The following is a 15,077-nucleotide window of genomic DNA, read 5'->3' as shown; positions in this document are numbered from 1 at the left end:
TTTCCTCTTTTTTTGATGGGTTAAAATAAATTTATTAATAAGAATGAAATAGGTGTTGCCCACATACACAGGGAGTAAACAAAATAAAATCGTCAGTGGTTTCCTAAAAGGAGGTGCAGTCCATAAACATAACCCTAGCATTTTAACATTAACTACGAAGTCTTTGATCTTTTTTCTGGGTATTTTTTTTTTTTTTTTGGGGATGAGAGGGGGTGGTCAAGTCATTAACTGCAAAGTAATCTGTCCAGTTTAAGAAATTCTGGAACCACCATTGTTGACCTCTTGCATATGTGCAGACCAGATTACTAAGAAAACTCATGAAAAAGATTCTGAAAAAACTAACTGAGCATTGAAGATGAAAAATTACCTTCGTAAGTTTGATTAAGCATTTGACAACCAAATCAGAGAACTTCTGATTTCTGGAAGCAAATGACTCATTTGATGCCAGTGAAGGCCACCTTGATGGATCCAATGGACGTAAGAGATTAATCAGAACAACAAAGGATGAAGTTCGATCTGCATTATCCTGTAAATACAATTGCCTATTAAGCTAATATAACAGATACGTAAATCTTACTGCAACAGCAATGAGTTTTCAAATTTAAAGTAAGGCTAACCAGAATCTTAAGCATCAAGACATTTAAAGCTTTTAAAAGTTGGCTTCCATCGTCCATGTGGGGAACCCTTTCATCTAAAAGCCAGAGCAAAAGCTCAGTGATGAGACCGTCAAGAGTACCCTCCTTGACAGCATGAGCGAGTCTTTTATTTTGAAAGGTCTGCAGGAAAGTCTATATCATTAGTAAGGTGCAACAAAATAATTATTAGATGCAGAGTCTGATTGCTGAGAAGACACAGAAGAGAAAACTGAGATTCCAACAAAACCAAAACATACATAAAGGTGACGATAAAACACAAGGAAATGCCAGTTATATGGTAAACTTACCTGCATGAGTGTGTTCAGGACATATTTACAAGACCGTGACGATGCTCCAGTCAGACTGAAGTCAAAAGTAGTAGCCACCTATTATAAAGGAAAAAGAGATAGGGATAGATAAGATTTTCAAGACGATAATACTTTATTAACAATACTAATTATTATTTGCAAGGATGAAAGAAAGGGGGGAGTGTGATACCCCCATATGATATGGATATGAGTAGGTGGTGTATGGAATCCCACATTGCTTGGGAAGGAGAAGTTTTTGCTCTTTATAAGGTTTTAATGGGACTCTAATTGTATCATTGACTAGTCTTTTTGGAGTATAGGCCATGTGGTTTGGGTCTTCCATTGAGGCGTTACAAATAGTATAAGAGCCTATTCCAACCAGAAATGTGGAACTTGAGTCGTGCCACCTACAATGGACAGGCCCGACGAGGACGTCGGGAATTTAAGGGGGGTAGATTGTGATATCTCCATATGATATAGATATGAGTAGGTAGTGTATGGGATCCCACATTGCTTGGGAAAGAGAAGTTCTTGCTCTTTATAAGGTTCTAATGGGGCTCTAATTGTATCATTGACTAGTCCTTTTGGAGCATAGGCCATGTAGTTTGGGTCTTCCATTGGGGCGTTACATGGAGTGATCATCAAAAGAGACATAAATGTAATTGCCTTATTTGCCAAGCATGAAACAAGACTATCTGCATCCTTCACAAGTTCATCCATTGCACTGCCATCTGGATCACTAGTGGCCTGTGCTAACTCATGACACACAACTTTCATTCCTTCAACAGACTGCAAAAGACATATTTCAGGATTAGAACTTCGCTGACACTACAATTACATGCATATATATAAACAGATTGCGTATGTGAGTTTTTTTTACGAGAATGGGCCCATGAATGACCTTAGTTTACAAGGTCTTGTTTGGGACCACAAACCATCTCATCTCATCTTATAATTTCTTTCCCAAAAATCACTCAAACACAAACACTTTCAATTTCAAATCCTGAACTTTTTCATCTGATCATTACAACTTTCCCAAACTTCCATACAAAACAATAAAACAATTCAACTTTGTCAAATTTCAAAACAAAAATTATATTCTAACAATATTTGAACTTTATAATATTTTTATTCAAAATTTTCTCTCTTCTTTCCCAAAATCCAATAAAACATCTTAACTCAATTTATTTAACTACTTTTCACAAACCATTTTACTACTAATCACAGATTTCTCATCTCACTGCATTGCCCAAACGAGGCCTAAACCTTGTTGCAGAAATACAGCTTTAAATTAGACAGACAGTAGACTAAACAATAGTCATAATCAATAATATGATTATATTATACAAGTATCACCGCGATACTTTTGAACGACATTTATTTTCAATGGAGAAAACATTTTCGATTTTCCAACTCAAAATCATAATGACAACTTCCAAAAATGAATAAATCAATCAACACATCTGTAACAAGCTTATCATAACATGCGTGTCAACATGTACAAAAATCAAATATATTGGTTTGGTGGATGATGATTTTCCCCACTGAAGAAGTAAAAATGTCAACACACAAGATAAGCCGCACACCTGCTCAGGAGTACCAAAGGAAATAATGTCCAAAGCTTCATTCCAGTCCGTGGGACCATTGGCACTTGCAAGAGCATGGGGTGCCAGATGTCTGTCCATGTGAAGTTCAGTATGACCGTAGTTTTTCCTGGAACTAAGAGATATTAAGACCATGACGGAAATACACTGTACATAACAAAATAGAATTTAAAGAATTTAGAAGTCAAGTATCTATTGTACCCTGTATGTATTGTTCCTGAAACGGATCGCGAAACTTCCCCATTTTGTTCTGCTACATCAGACCTGGTAATCAACAGAGGAAACGTATTGAGAATTTGAAAGAATCTCCTAGGCAGCAACAAAAATATTACAACTACGTATTGAATCCATGGTCAGATATAGTTCATGCGCTTTACAAGAGAGTTTCCTTTCGGTTAAGGAAAAATTTCCTAGTTTGCTTCTGCACCTTCTTTCTAATGGAATAAGTATTTGATTACACAGGTTGTTTACAGATGGAAGAACTATGACCAAAAATTCGCAAATAGTGACCACATACTTGTTTTAATTATATTATTTTGTCTCATTTAAAAACAAGAAATAGATATTCAGCATAATTAAATTTCATGCAAGCTTCATGAGGTATTGACTATGGACATTTAAGGGTTCCTATAGAAAAACTGTGAACACCATATATAAATACCCAAATAATCACGTCACATTCAAAAATTGACTATCATGATGCAAAACATGTGAGATCAGAAGCAAGAAAAAGCAAAGAAAAATTACAGAAAAATGTGTATGACAAGCATTAAGAGCAGAACAAACCCATTTTCCATGACAGAACGCCTTAGAGCAGTTCTAGCTTCGCCAGGCCTGCCTTCCTTCTTCTTCTCCATCTCTCGGACCTAACAAAATGTATCTTGGTAAATGGACAGTAACACTAAAAGGACACAGCACCAATAATACCCACCTTCCACTTAAATCTATCATCTAACATGCTTTTCTGAGCATCTGTTAGCTTCCCAAGGTATCTCCATATATCCTCACCTAAAAAAATTTGGAAAAAAAGAGTTTTCAGCAACAGCCAGGCAGGATGCACAGAGGAGAGGGGGACACTGAAATCCTTAAGGTGTGAGCTGTATACAAAATCAAAACCTCATGCCAAATCACAACAAGGATTCCAGTGGTAAATCATGACATACCAAGAATCTTATAACCCATAGCTAGAGTATTTAACGCAGCTTTCCTAATTTCACCATCTCGTTCTGCTGTCAAGCTCGCAACAACTTGTAATGATTTAAATTGTCCGCTAATCTGTTGAAATGAGAATAGACAAGTATGCTAACACTCAAAATCATGCAGCAGCAGCAGCAGCAATGTAATATTGCAACACTTGATATAAGTAACAAACAAAAAACCTTTTCTTGATTTCTTTGTTTACTTATAAAAAAAAAACCTCAACTTTTACCTCAGCTCCGTGATGATCGATGATGAATCCGATGAGATCAACACACTCTATCCGAGTACGGTTGTTCTTTGATCGCAGACCCTCCAAAATATAAGGGAAACATTTTGATGCAGAACATAAGTTGACAATTTGTTTGGTCAACTCCCGCATTTTTTCTCGTACCTTCTCAATGTTATGCCCTGACTGCAGCACAACATAAAGGTTAGTCTTTTCCACAGTAACCAATTTGAACTTTACATAGCAGATGATAAGCATACATCATATCACGTCGAATTACCTCTAAACTAGCATCATGAGACCCAATGACAGGCAAAAATAATGCACAAATTTTGAAGCAAAAAAAAAAAAAAAAAAAAGAATGACATTATATGCATCCCAACTCATGCAATCCAAAATATAAATAACCTTCTCGATTAAGCATGGAAGAAATATAGCTGCTTCAGACTCGCTCAAAGAGTAGGTCTCATCCCTCAAAATGTCGAAAAGCTTGGAAAGAAATTCCAGTACCTGTCCATTTCAATAGAAAGTTATATTTACATAATAGAGTCAACAAATCTACAGATCCGAAGAAACAGACACTGAACAGGAAAAAAAAGCACTAATAAATAAATTAGAAAATGCTCCACCTTCAACAGGCATGTTGTGTTTGATTTACAGAACTGCAACACAAACCACCTCAGAAGTATATCCAGAACCTCAATAATTTCCTTTGCTGTGGATGGAAGTGCCTGAAACGTTCATAGAAGATTCATATAAGGCAGCTTCATACACTCAAATTAAATTTGTTTAACCAAAGATGTGAGAAAAAGCAAAACACCTTCTGCAGCATCTCAAGGCCATCCACTTGCTTCTTAAAATCTGTACTTAGAAGCCGCCTATGCAAATCCTCTCTGAAGTACTTCATCATATCATTCTACATCAAAGGCATGTATCAAAGATCACTAGCAACTTTTTAATCGGTAAAAAAAAAAAAAAAAAAAAAGAAGGAAAAAAAAAAAGAAGATCACTAGCAACTTGGTGGTTATACAACTAGACAAGTACAAACCTCAAGATCTTGAATCTGTTCTAGCCGTGGCTCCTCAAACTTGAACCTCCGAACAACCATTCTCTCCCGATCCTCCTGGCATATAATTCATTCCAAAGGACACCTAATTTATAAATATTTTTAGGTAATAAAAAAATTTATACTAAAATTTCAGCTGAAATACCTTATTTGAGTCCTTAACATTTAATAATGCCTGTGACTGGACAGCTATATCTTGAACAGATATTACTGACTCCATCCTTGAGCCCTTCATTACGACTCTCTTTCCAGACCATGAAAAATATTATCAATATAATCTTTAAACTTTAAAACGAATATGTAACTGAAAGACAGCGTAACATACCGAAGACATAGTTCTGTTCCCATGCTTAATCACACCATTTGAAGTGGATTTTCCTACCCTTGAGCTGTTTTTTGATGTTGGTCCCATGGGCATTCCTCTTGCTGATTCAAATGGTTCTAAAAGAAAACAGGTCACATTAGCATGGTTCATAACCAATAAAAAATAAAGTTAGCCAATTTACTGGAAAATCCACCTTGAAAAGTCCCATAAAGTTTTAGTCGTTCATGAATGAGAGCCAGAGCGGGTCCATGTATATCTTTAAGAATCTTTTCAATCTGAACAAACAATAATATTGAGAAAATGTTCAGGCACGAACCATATCTAAGATGAATTAGAACAAAGCACCAGAATCTTATTTAGCAGACATACTGTTTCTTGTCCAGTAACTCTCAAAAGTTCATGAATGCAAGCCTCTGCCGCCTTTCGAACATCTGACGATTTATCCTAAGAAAGAGTGAACGCATACTGGTGACTTCTAGGGAGAAAAGGAAACAGAAAAACATGAATGCACAAGTTGTAATAAGAAGTTTGGCACAAAATTACCGCCATAGCAGAACTAGCAGGTTTCAACAGATGCACTGCATCTGCATAATCACTTAATCCAGAGAGTTGCCTTGACAACCAATCAAAAAGATCTTTACGCCCCTCTGCCCCAATCTTAGTGTCGGTCAATGCTGCTGTAATGTAAGGAACCTACAAAAAAATATTAATGTCATGTAACCTGACACCAAAACTACAAACTTCCAAAACACCAGATAACATAAACAGTTACCATTTTATCAAGATGAACAGCACCAAGCCAAGAATCTAAAGTAGTCAAGGTGCATTCTCTCATATGCTTCTTATTGTCACCAAGACACTTCAAAACATCAGACAAAATGCCCTGTAAAAAAACCAGAATAACTTTCAAGTCTCAAAAAAGATATAAACATAAATAGAATTTTGGTAATTATTGAATACGGGTCAACAGACCTTGCTAGACTTTTCAACAGCTGGTCCCATTGCAGAGGCAATGCTGCCAATAGTTGTTAGGGTTGCCATGACTAAATTTTTGTTGCTGTCACATAGGCGTCCCTTTAGTGCCCCAAATAATTCAACTGGCAGTCAGACCAAACAGAACTTTTTAAAAAATTGAGTATCTTTGCATGCAAAAAAGTTAAATACACGGTGCTTATTGTAAAGGCACGATGAACAACATCAACAGACTCTGACAAAAGAAGGAAGGGAGAGTGAGGAAAAATAGAGCGAGCTGTGGCCACATTTATTTTAAAGGGCTTGATCAGGATCCACAATGGTATTGCACCTGTTCCAGCTGGCTGAATTCGCTTATTAGCGTCTTCCAAAATCTTATTGACAGCTTCGATTGATTCCAAACGAACCTGAAATACAGAAAAGTTTCAGAATCCAAATAATTCCAAGTAACGGATGCTTTCTTAAATCAGTTCCCAAACATTCACAGCAACCAGGACAATAATAGAAACCAAACTGGCGTTATCATATTCAACAATCAAACCTTCCAATCAGTACTTTCCAAGCTCTTCAACAGAGTAGGGGTGAGTTTTCCGCTAATATCTTCACGTGGAAGGCCATCTAACCCGCCAGCTGTAATAGATGAATTTGAATCTGATTCCCTGACAGTTCTCTTTGCAACTGCAGAAGCACCCTGAAGGATGATATATGAGGACAATCAGTAAACCACAAACAATAAAAATAGAGGTGAAACTATAAAACAAAGAAAAAATTGCACTCCCCCCAGTCCTCCAAAACCAGCTATCTTTTAGCAATATGACCTTCATACTACCAAAGTTGTTGCTTAGCCCAAATTCAAAATATAACTTACAGCGTATGCCCTCCTTAAGATCTGACCATTACGAAGGACAAAAACATAGCTAACATGGTATGACTTTAACCGGATCATAACATAGTGAGAGAATTGCAATTATGTTTCAAATTCGGCAGAGACAAGTGACAATTTTAGCAGTTTGGTAGTCATCTGTCATACTGCAAAAAGATTGGTAATTTGGGGGAATACAGTAAAATTTCCCCATAAAATGCTACGAAAAAAGTCCCCATAAAAAATACTTAATATACCTCAAACGGATTCTTTTCATACTCAGTATCAAGTGCACTAAGCAGTGCAGGTTTCACATCGGCAAGGAATCCTTTAATATCTGAAAAAGAAAACGACTTATAGCCTTCAAACTAAACATAAGCAGATGGACAGTTGCAACAAGATAATTAGTCACCTGGACCAACAAATTTATGCACAACACCCAAAAGCTTAATTGTAGCATTTCTAGTAGCAGCTGCACTAGACTGCAGTCCAGTTTCTTTGCAGAAATCAATTAAATCCTGTAAAATTGAAGTTAACTTCACTTAAACAACAACATTATTGGAGTTTATAATAGAAAAACCACGAGAAAAAACAAGACAGCACATGATCTTAATGTTCTAAAAGAAATGAACACCTTAAGTTTCAAATGTGATACACCAAAGTCCTCAACAGCCGAAACCATCCATAATATTCCCTCACTAAGAACCTTAGGATTCTTGTGCTCCTTCATGATTTTGTAAAGCTATAAATTGAAATTTTATTAGTTAAGACAAATGTCAAGAGAACTTACATGTAATTCAACACAGGGCATCCTTAAGTTTGCTACAGTAGACTCTTGAGATGCATACTTACACACAAACAGAAACTACACAAACTAGAAATACACTTACTCTTTCAAAAACAAATCCAGGACCCACTGCTTCAGAGAAGGTAGTAAGGCATTTCATAGCATGAGAACGGGTCTTAATATCTGCAACTCGTTCGCTTATTCCTGTAAGTTGGGCATAATAAATTCAGCTAAGGCTGAAGTTGACTTAACAATCATTCATTTGGATAAGTAATAGAATATTATTTTTTTGATTGGCAATAAAAAAGAGAGAATTTTATTAATAGAATCTAGGCAAAGCCGGACTTGCAAGCATTCATTTAACCAGAGGAAAGAAGAAAAAGAAAAAACAGCATATTCGGCACAAAAGTTGACATCAGGTCCACCTTAGCAAAAACACAGCAAATCCAAAGACAAAGCAAGCTGTTCAAGATATAAGAACAATACCCACCCAACAAGCAAAGCACTACGCATTTCTTTTGAAATCTTGTCACTGTAGAAGCTATGTACGTAATAACTTCAATAACCTGTTGCTGAACCTGCATTGTTCATATTAAAAGCTATAATATATTTTTATCAGAGAGAATAAAGGAATAAAACTTAAAATAGATGGATGAACCAGTCAAGACACCAAAAGTAGAACCCTTAAATACCTGAACATTTTTTTCACTCCAACCAGGCACAGCACAGAGTAAACGAACCAAAATTTCCGCTGACGGACCAAGTTCTTGTAAACCTTCTACTTGTTGTTTCAATGAAGAAATTGCTGCAAGAAAATTTAAATTTTTGTAACCTTAAACACAATCAAGACCTTCATCAGGCAAAGAAAATTTGAAACATAATTGATCCTTCATCATCACTAATAGATCTCTGCCCTCAACTTCCCATATAAGAGAGCATTACAAGAGCTTCCAAAATCAACATCCATAGGACCATATATATGTTATAAAAACTGATGAAAGAAAACCTAACAAATATTAACACCTAATTTTCACCTTTCACAATCACAAAATAACAAAAAAAAAACCCCAGGGCCTAAGAACCATCTGGAATTTTTTTTTATAGGTAATCAAGAAGTTTTATTCAAGATATAGTCAAAGCCCACGTACACAGAACTATCTGGATTTTTTTTAAAAGTAAGTAAATGTAAATTTCATTGACGACAATAGGCATTTCACAATAGATAAAGTTTATGAGTTTTAAACAAAATTTGTATTATATATATTCAACCTGTTCCCTTTTTATAAAGAAGACCACCCAAACTGATCTTTTATCTTTCAATTTGAGAAGGATAGGATCTGACTAGCCCAAAGAAACATCACAAAGGATGTCCCAGGTAAACATTAAATAAGCAAAACGAGAGAGTTGGAAAAAGAGATCAACCCTCTAGCCGTTCTTTCCAAACAGTACTCCTCAATTGAGAAACAGTCTCTGCCTGTAGAAGAGAACCTAATCTGCTTTCAATCTCTTCAAGACTCATTTCTGATGGCTGATAAGTTTAAACATTTAAAGGTGGTTAGCAAAGAGCTAGCAAAAGCAAACAAAAAATGAAGTAGAGCTTTCAAAAAGCAATCATTAATTTACCTCAATGTCTTCAGACGGCTCAACTAGCTTTGAAGATTTCAGCTGTCCAGTTCCATCACCTTTCTTGATGGCACCCGATTTTACAGTGGCCCCCTTTTTTATAGTGGACTGATAAGAATCATAACCAATCAAAAATGAAACACATGGAAATTCAACATAAATTAAGTACAAAGAACATGAAGAAGCAGAGAAACTCACAGCTGCCTGCACAGGCCTCTTCCCACTAAGCATGCTAGCTGCCGACTTTCTCACAAACACGTCCTCTTGAGTCTGTAGCGTAATCAAGTATGACAAGTAAAGCTTGAAATCTAAAATAGGAAAATAATAAACTTTAATGATGCACTACGGAAATGTTTGGGAACAAACAGTTTTTAAAAATTTTCTCACTCTCAATCCAAACATCTTTACACCAAAACAACCTCCATTGCAATAACAAACCAAAACCAAAACTTTTACAAAACACCAAAAAAAAAAAACTCAAAAATTTCTTGGCACACAAAATTTCAATGGGTCCAGCCACTTTTTCAAACCCCAATGAAAACATTTCTGAAATACGTTCTCCATTCAAACCTATTTTTAATGAGTCTCACCACTTTCACAAAGCCCCATAAAACCCATCTTTAAAATGTTTTCTAATAGAGCTGGTATTACTTGGGTGATATCCAAGAGGGTGGTTGATTTGTTTGCTTATTGGCAAGGGTGTAAGGCCAATTCACTTATTGCGGATGTATGGAGAATGATTCCTCTATGTATCATGTGGTGTCTTTGGATTGAAAGGAATGGTCGAAGTTTTGAAGATAAGGAGAGTTCTCTGGATGAGCTTAGAAGTTTCTTCTTCCATACTTTATTTCTTTGGGCCTCATCTTGTGTTTTTAATGGAGATTACTTGAATGATTATTTTCTTGTGTCACTTTCTAGCTCCTAATTTTGTAACTAGGTGTATGCTGTTTGTATACCTCTTGTGTACTCGCCTTCGTTCAATAAATTGTTATTTTACTTATAAAAAAATCTACAAATATTCTAGAAAATCTTGCATCGAAGCATCCCCTACAATTGGATCTGATCAATACATCAGGCACCTAGAACCTCATAACCAATTATTTAATTGATAAACATCGAAGTGCCAAAAAGCAAAAGTGGATCACAGTCTATATTCATATAGGAACGTACATAACCAAGGAAGGGACTGCTGCATAAATTACAAAGAAATCTGTAAAACAGAGAGCTAAATATATATACATACATACATTTGTGGTGTGGAGTGGGAGAGGAGTTCAAGTTTCACCTAGTCAAGTGGGAGACGATATGCCGCCCTATTTCTAATGGTGGTTTGGGCATCAGAAGTATGAGGACCTTTAATCGGGCGTTACTTGGCAAGTGGTTAAGGATATATCATAAGGAACCAGAAGCTCTATATAAATTGGTGATTGAGTGCAAATATGGGGATTTATTGGGGGGACGGTGCACTAATGAAGTAAGGGGGGCGTATGGAGTGGATTTGTGGAAACACATTAGAAGAGGATGGGAGGCCTTGAGTAGACATACTAGACTTCTTCTAGGAGAGGGCTCTAGGATCAAATTTTGGAGAGATATCTGGTGTGGTAATAGTACTCTACAAGAGATATTTCCCTCAATGTTCAATATTGCTAGTGCTAAAGATGTATTAGTGGCGGAAGTTATGGAGATATCTGGGGAGAATATCTATTGGAACATCACCTTTAGTAGAGCAACACAAGACTGGGAAATGAGCAGCTTTGCAAATTTTTACAGTCTTCTATACACTATATTACCAAACACTCAACAGGAAGATTTAGTGTGGTGGATACCAGATGGTAAAGGGATATTCTCAATTCGCTCTTTTTACAAGGTTCTCACACAAGAACTCCAAACTCAGTTTCCATGGAGAAGGCTTTTGAGACATAAGGCGTCTCCCAAAGCAGCGTTATTTGTATGGACAACTTCGTTGGGGAAGATTCTCACAATCGACAACTTGAGGAAACGAAGGGTAATCATTGTAAATTGGTTTTGCATGTGTAGAGAAGGGGGAGAGTCTGTAAACTATCTCCTACTACATTGTAAGACCGCTCGGGTATTATGGAATGGGGTGTTTAGTAGATTAGACTTGTCTTGGGTTATGTCGGAGACAGTGGTGGCATTGTTGGCCAGCTGGACCAATCTAAGAGGCATGCAACAGATTAAAGCCATATGTAAAATGATCCCTATATGTATTATGTAGTGTATATGGCAGGAAGGGAATGACAAGACATTTGAAGATATTGAAGCACCAGACTCCTCAGAATTACAAAAAGACTATGCCCGCACTACATCAACACACAACGCTGCCTCTGTACAAGAATAATGAATTCCCACTCACGGAAGGCTCTGGAATTTGTCATGCACAACAGAAATCTGATGAGGTGTACAGTGGAGATTTAATCTTGTAATTGTTGGGCATGTACTATTGGATATAAATAGCTCACTTCTCGAGCACTATTGTATTAAGGAGATATACAATATACAAATATATTCCTAAGAATATTCTTCTTCTCTCTGTCCTTTTGTCGAGCACATTCTGTGTCTTCTTCTTTACTTCATTAGAAGACAACGAGAGATCGCAAGAGGAGCTGAAAGTTTTTTTCTTTAGAACACTTTGTACTTGGGCCATTGCTATTGATTTCAATGGCATGGACCTATATGATTTGCTTGTCTATAATGTGCCTACGTAGCTTAAGGCATTTTTTTCTGTTTTAGACCTACGTATATGGCTTTGCTGATTCTTTGATCAATAAAATTTGTTTTTTTTTTTTACTTATAAAATATATATATATATATGCCAGGGCTCTTTCCAAATCGTAAAAAGAGTATCAGAAACATAAACAAAACTATGAAAATTCCTGCAGTTCATAAATTCAAGACAGCCAATATAGAGCTAGAATTAATTCTAGGTATACATTACACTAGGAATTTCCATTCTGATTTATATTTAACATTTATTAACCATATAATTAAAGGCATGTTGATATTTGTTCCATACAGTATAACAATGAGGTGATCCCAAAATTTCCAAAACCAATGTTGGCATGCATCATTGAGGCCACCATGAAACCTACAGTTGATCACAACCTCAGTAGTATCAAGGGAGAAAATAATAAAAATTTCGGTCGGTTCAGATTAGCTTGACACACCTATTTAAAAAAAAAAAAAAAAGATTTTGTTTGGCATGGAGTGTATAATAGCCCATGGAACTAACTAGGGTTTTCTTATGTAAGTTGTTTCTTCCACTGTAGTCCATTACATTTTTATTTATGTGATGATACATTCTCTTACTAGTGAGAGTTGAATAAATTTCCTTTTTTTGGGTCATTAAGACCGAAATAAAAATCTAATAGATGAAACTCTTTATAGGCCTTGGTGAGGTTCCAAGGTTTGTTATTTCTTTATTTTTTCTTCTTTTAATTCCATTTCAATTCTTGATAGGTATTATGATCTTTTAATTCCATTTATTGTCCGCAACAATTACATTAATCATCCTTGTTCCAAAACCCCAAATTTAGAGCCTTAAACATATACCAATGATGACCTATGTTGATCGTAGGAAGCTTAAATATCCAAACTCGGGGGCATCCCATGAGTTCCTCTGTTTTTTTATCTTCTCACTAAGCTTTCAATGCAATACAGTCAACATGTCTCCAAGGTGTGATAAGCAACGTAAAGCAAATGAAATGGCAAAACAACAAAGACATGACTATTGATCACAATTGAAAATCATCAATGTACCACATGTGAAAAGCATATGCTATGCAGTGCTAGAAAATTAAATTGAGAAACAAGTATCAACTCACCTCCAAAGAAGGCACATTCCTACCAGAAGTTTGGACAGTGACTGGCATACCATAATGATGTAAGAAACATACATATAAAAAATCCAGTGCGTTATATCAGTATGAACTCAGAGTACAATTATTTACAAACCTGAACTTGAAGCAGTGGACATAGCAACTTCAGAACCCATAATCATTTCAGAGAGCTTCTTTCTCCGAACATCGTCGAGCTTCTCCAATAACCGCTCCAAAGGCCTCATGCCTACCAACTAAAAAAGAATGAACAAAAATCAAGTTGAAAATGTAACAATAGTTTGTAAAATTCATTCATTATCTGTTTATTTGATAAGTTCTCTGTTCACGCATAAATAACTATCAAAGGTTGCAAGTGCTACCTTAGCTACTGCTGCCAAGGCCAAAAAGGCTGCATCCCTCACTTCAGGTGTCCCATCATTGAGGCACTGCATGAACCAAATAGTTCCATCTTCAGACAAACATAAAGGAGGGACTAAAATATAGCAGTATACGGGTCTCAAACGAGCCAATTGTCCACAACTATACATTGCATAAACTCAGAAAGACATTAGCAGGGGGCATAAACCATGTAATTAAAAAATAACAACCCATATCATGCTCCAAGCCAAGAACCAGTTCATGTAATAAACAACAATACTTTCATATTTTTAGTGACAATCTATTTTTCCTCAAGATCCACTAAGATATTGTTATAACTTAACAAATAGGATTTTAATGTCAGATGAAGTAAGCCACTATGTTAGAATACGGTAAAACAAACAACTTAACATGTAGTCGATCTATTGGTCTCAAAATTTTCATTCTATGGGTCGGATGGTGGAGGCCGCTGTTGGGGGAGGATTTCTTTCAGGTGTCTCGGTTGGTAATGCTATTAATGGATCTATTACTCTTTCTGACTTCCTTTTTGCAGATGACACTCATTTTTTGTGATGCGGATTGTGGCCAAATTCAAGCTTTAAAGGTTGTGTTATTATGCTTTGAAGCTGTTTTGGGCCTCAAGGTGAACCTTGGAAAGTTGGAGTTGGTTTCGTGGGGGTGGTGCGTAACATCAATAGTTTGGCATGTTTGTTGGGCTGCAAAATCGCTTCTTTACCTATGAAATACTTGGGTCTCCCCCCGTTGGGGGCGCCTTTTAAGGCTAGTGCTATTTGGGATGGAGTTATTGAGAAAGCCGAGAAAAGGTTGGCTGGTTGGAAGCGGCTATACTAAAGGGGGCAGGGTTACTCTTATCAAGAGTACCCTCTTCAATCTTCCCACTTATTTTCTTTCAACGTTTAAATTGCCTGCAGGGGTGGCCAACCGGATTTATAAGTTGTTTCGTGCTTTTTTTATGGGGTGGTATGGGAGAGAAAACTAAATTTCATCTTGTTAGTTGGAATAAGTTTGTTCTCCTATCCCAGTTGAAGGATTGGGGGCTAGGGGTGGGCAAAACTTCCACCCTCCATCCGAGTTCTGACGGAGTTTGTGGAATTCGGAGTCGGAGTCGGAGGAACCTAGTAGTCTAAGTTCAGAGTTGGAGTCGGAGCCCGCATGGGATCCGAACTCCAAACTCTAACTTTTTTTTTTTTAAAAGACACATGATCAAAACGACGTCGTTTCGCTTGGCCTGCGT

General features: G+C 36.6%; 1 protein-coding gene across 4 annotated transcripts in view; it reads right to left on the bottom strand.

Annotated features, from left to right (window-relative positions):
• Positions 1-15,077, bottom strand: part of LOC109009616 (protein MOR1-like) — a 37,591-nt gene that overhangs the window by 2,677 nt on the left and 19,837 nt on the right. For 2 of the 4 annotated variants that reach the window (XM_018990183.2, XM_018990187.2), the window contains exons 13-47: positions 13,825-13,890; positions 13,581-13,698; positions 13,451-13,491; positions 9,807-9,878; positions 9,609-9,716; positions 9,408-9,513; positions 8,678-8,790; positions 8,476-8,563; positions 8,089-8,189; positions 7,833-7,940; positions 7,611-7,716; positions 7,456-7,535; positions 6,878-7,027; positions 6,668-6,743; positions 6,337-6,461; positions 6,137-6,247; positions 5,908-6,057; positions 5,734-5,808; positions 5,558-5,639; positions 5,365-5,480; positions 5,185-5,283; positions 5,022-5,096; positions 4,794-4,889; positions 4,603-4,704; positions 4,382-4,483; positions 3,977-4,159; positions 3,711-3,822; positions 3,479-3,555; positions 3,334-3,413; positions 2,749-2,811; positions 2,530-2,662; positions 1,610-1,732; positions 944-1,021; positions 618-776; positions 368-526 (exon numbers count right to left, since the gene is read on the bottom strand). In XM_018990183.2, coding sequence (XP_018845728.2) covers positions 368-526; positions 618-776; positions 944-1,021; positions 1,610-1,732; positions 2,530-2,662; positions 2,749-2,811; positions 3,334-3,413; positions 3,479-3,555; positions 3,711-3,822; positions 3,977-4,159; positions 4,382-4,483; positions 4,603-4,704; positions 4,794-4,889; positions 5,022-5,096; positions 5,185-5,283; positions 5,365-5,480; positions 5,558-5,639; positions 5,734-5,808; positions 5,908-6,057; positions 6,137-6,247; positions 6,337-6,461; positions 6,668-6,743; positions 6,878-7,027; positions 7,456-7,535; positions 7,611-7,716; positions 7,833-7,940; positions 8,089-8,189; positions 8,476-8,563; positions 8,678-8,790; positions 9,408-9,513; positions 9,609-9,716; positions 9,807-9,878; positions 13,451-13,491; positions 13,581-13,698; positions 13,825-13,890 — 3,633 coding nt within the window. The remainder of the gene's footprint in view (positions 1-367; positions 527-617; positions 777-943; positions 1,022-1,609; positions 1,733-2,529; positions 2,663-2,748; positions 2,812-3,333; positions 3,414-3,478; positions 3,556-3,710; positions 3,823-3,976; positions 4,160-4,381; positions 4,484-4,602; positions 4,705-4,793; positions 4,890-5,021; positions 5,097-5,184; positions 5,284-5,364; positions 5,481-5,557; positions 5,640-5,733; positions 5,809-5,907; positions 6,058-6,136; positions 6,248-6,336; positions 6,462-6,667; positions 6,744-6,877; positions 7,028-7,455; positions 7,536-7,610; positions 7,717-7,832; positions 7,941-8,088; positions 8,190-8,475; positions 8,564-8,677; positions 8,791-9,407; positions 9,514-9,608; positions 9,717-9,806; positions 9,879-13,450; positions 13,492-13,580; positions 13,699-13,824; positions 13,891-15,077) is intronic. The other 2 variants (XM_018990184.2, XM_018990185.2) reach the window with 1 other exon arrangement.

The sequence above is a fragment of the Juglans regia genome, chromosome 11 (genome assembly GCF_001411555.2).
Source record: "Juglans regia cultivar Chandler chromosome 11, Walnut 2.0, whole genome shotgun sequence".
In the NCBI taxonomy this organism is placed as follows: domain Eukaryota; kingdom Viridiplantae; phylum Streptophyta; class Magnoliopsida; order Fagales; family Juglandaceae; genus Juglans; species Juglans regia.
The sequence above is the reverse complement of the archived record's forward strand: the minus strand, read 5'-3'. Positions and strand labels throughout refer to the sequence as shown.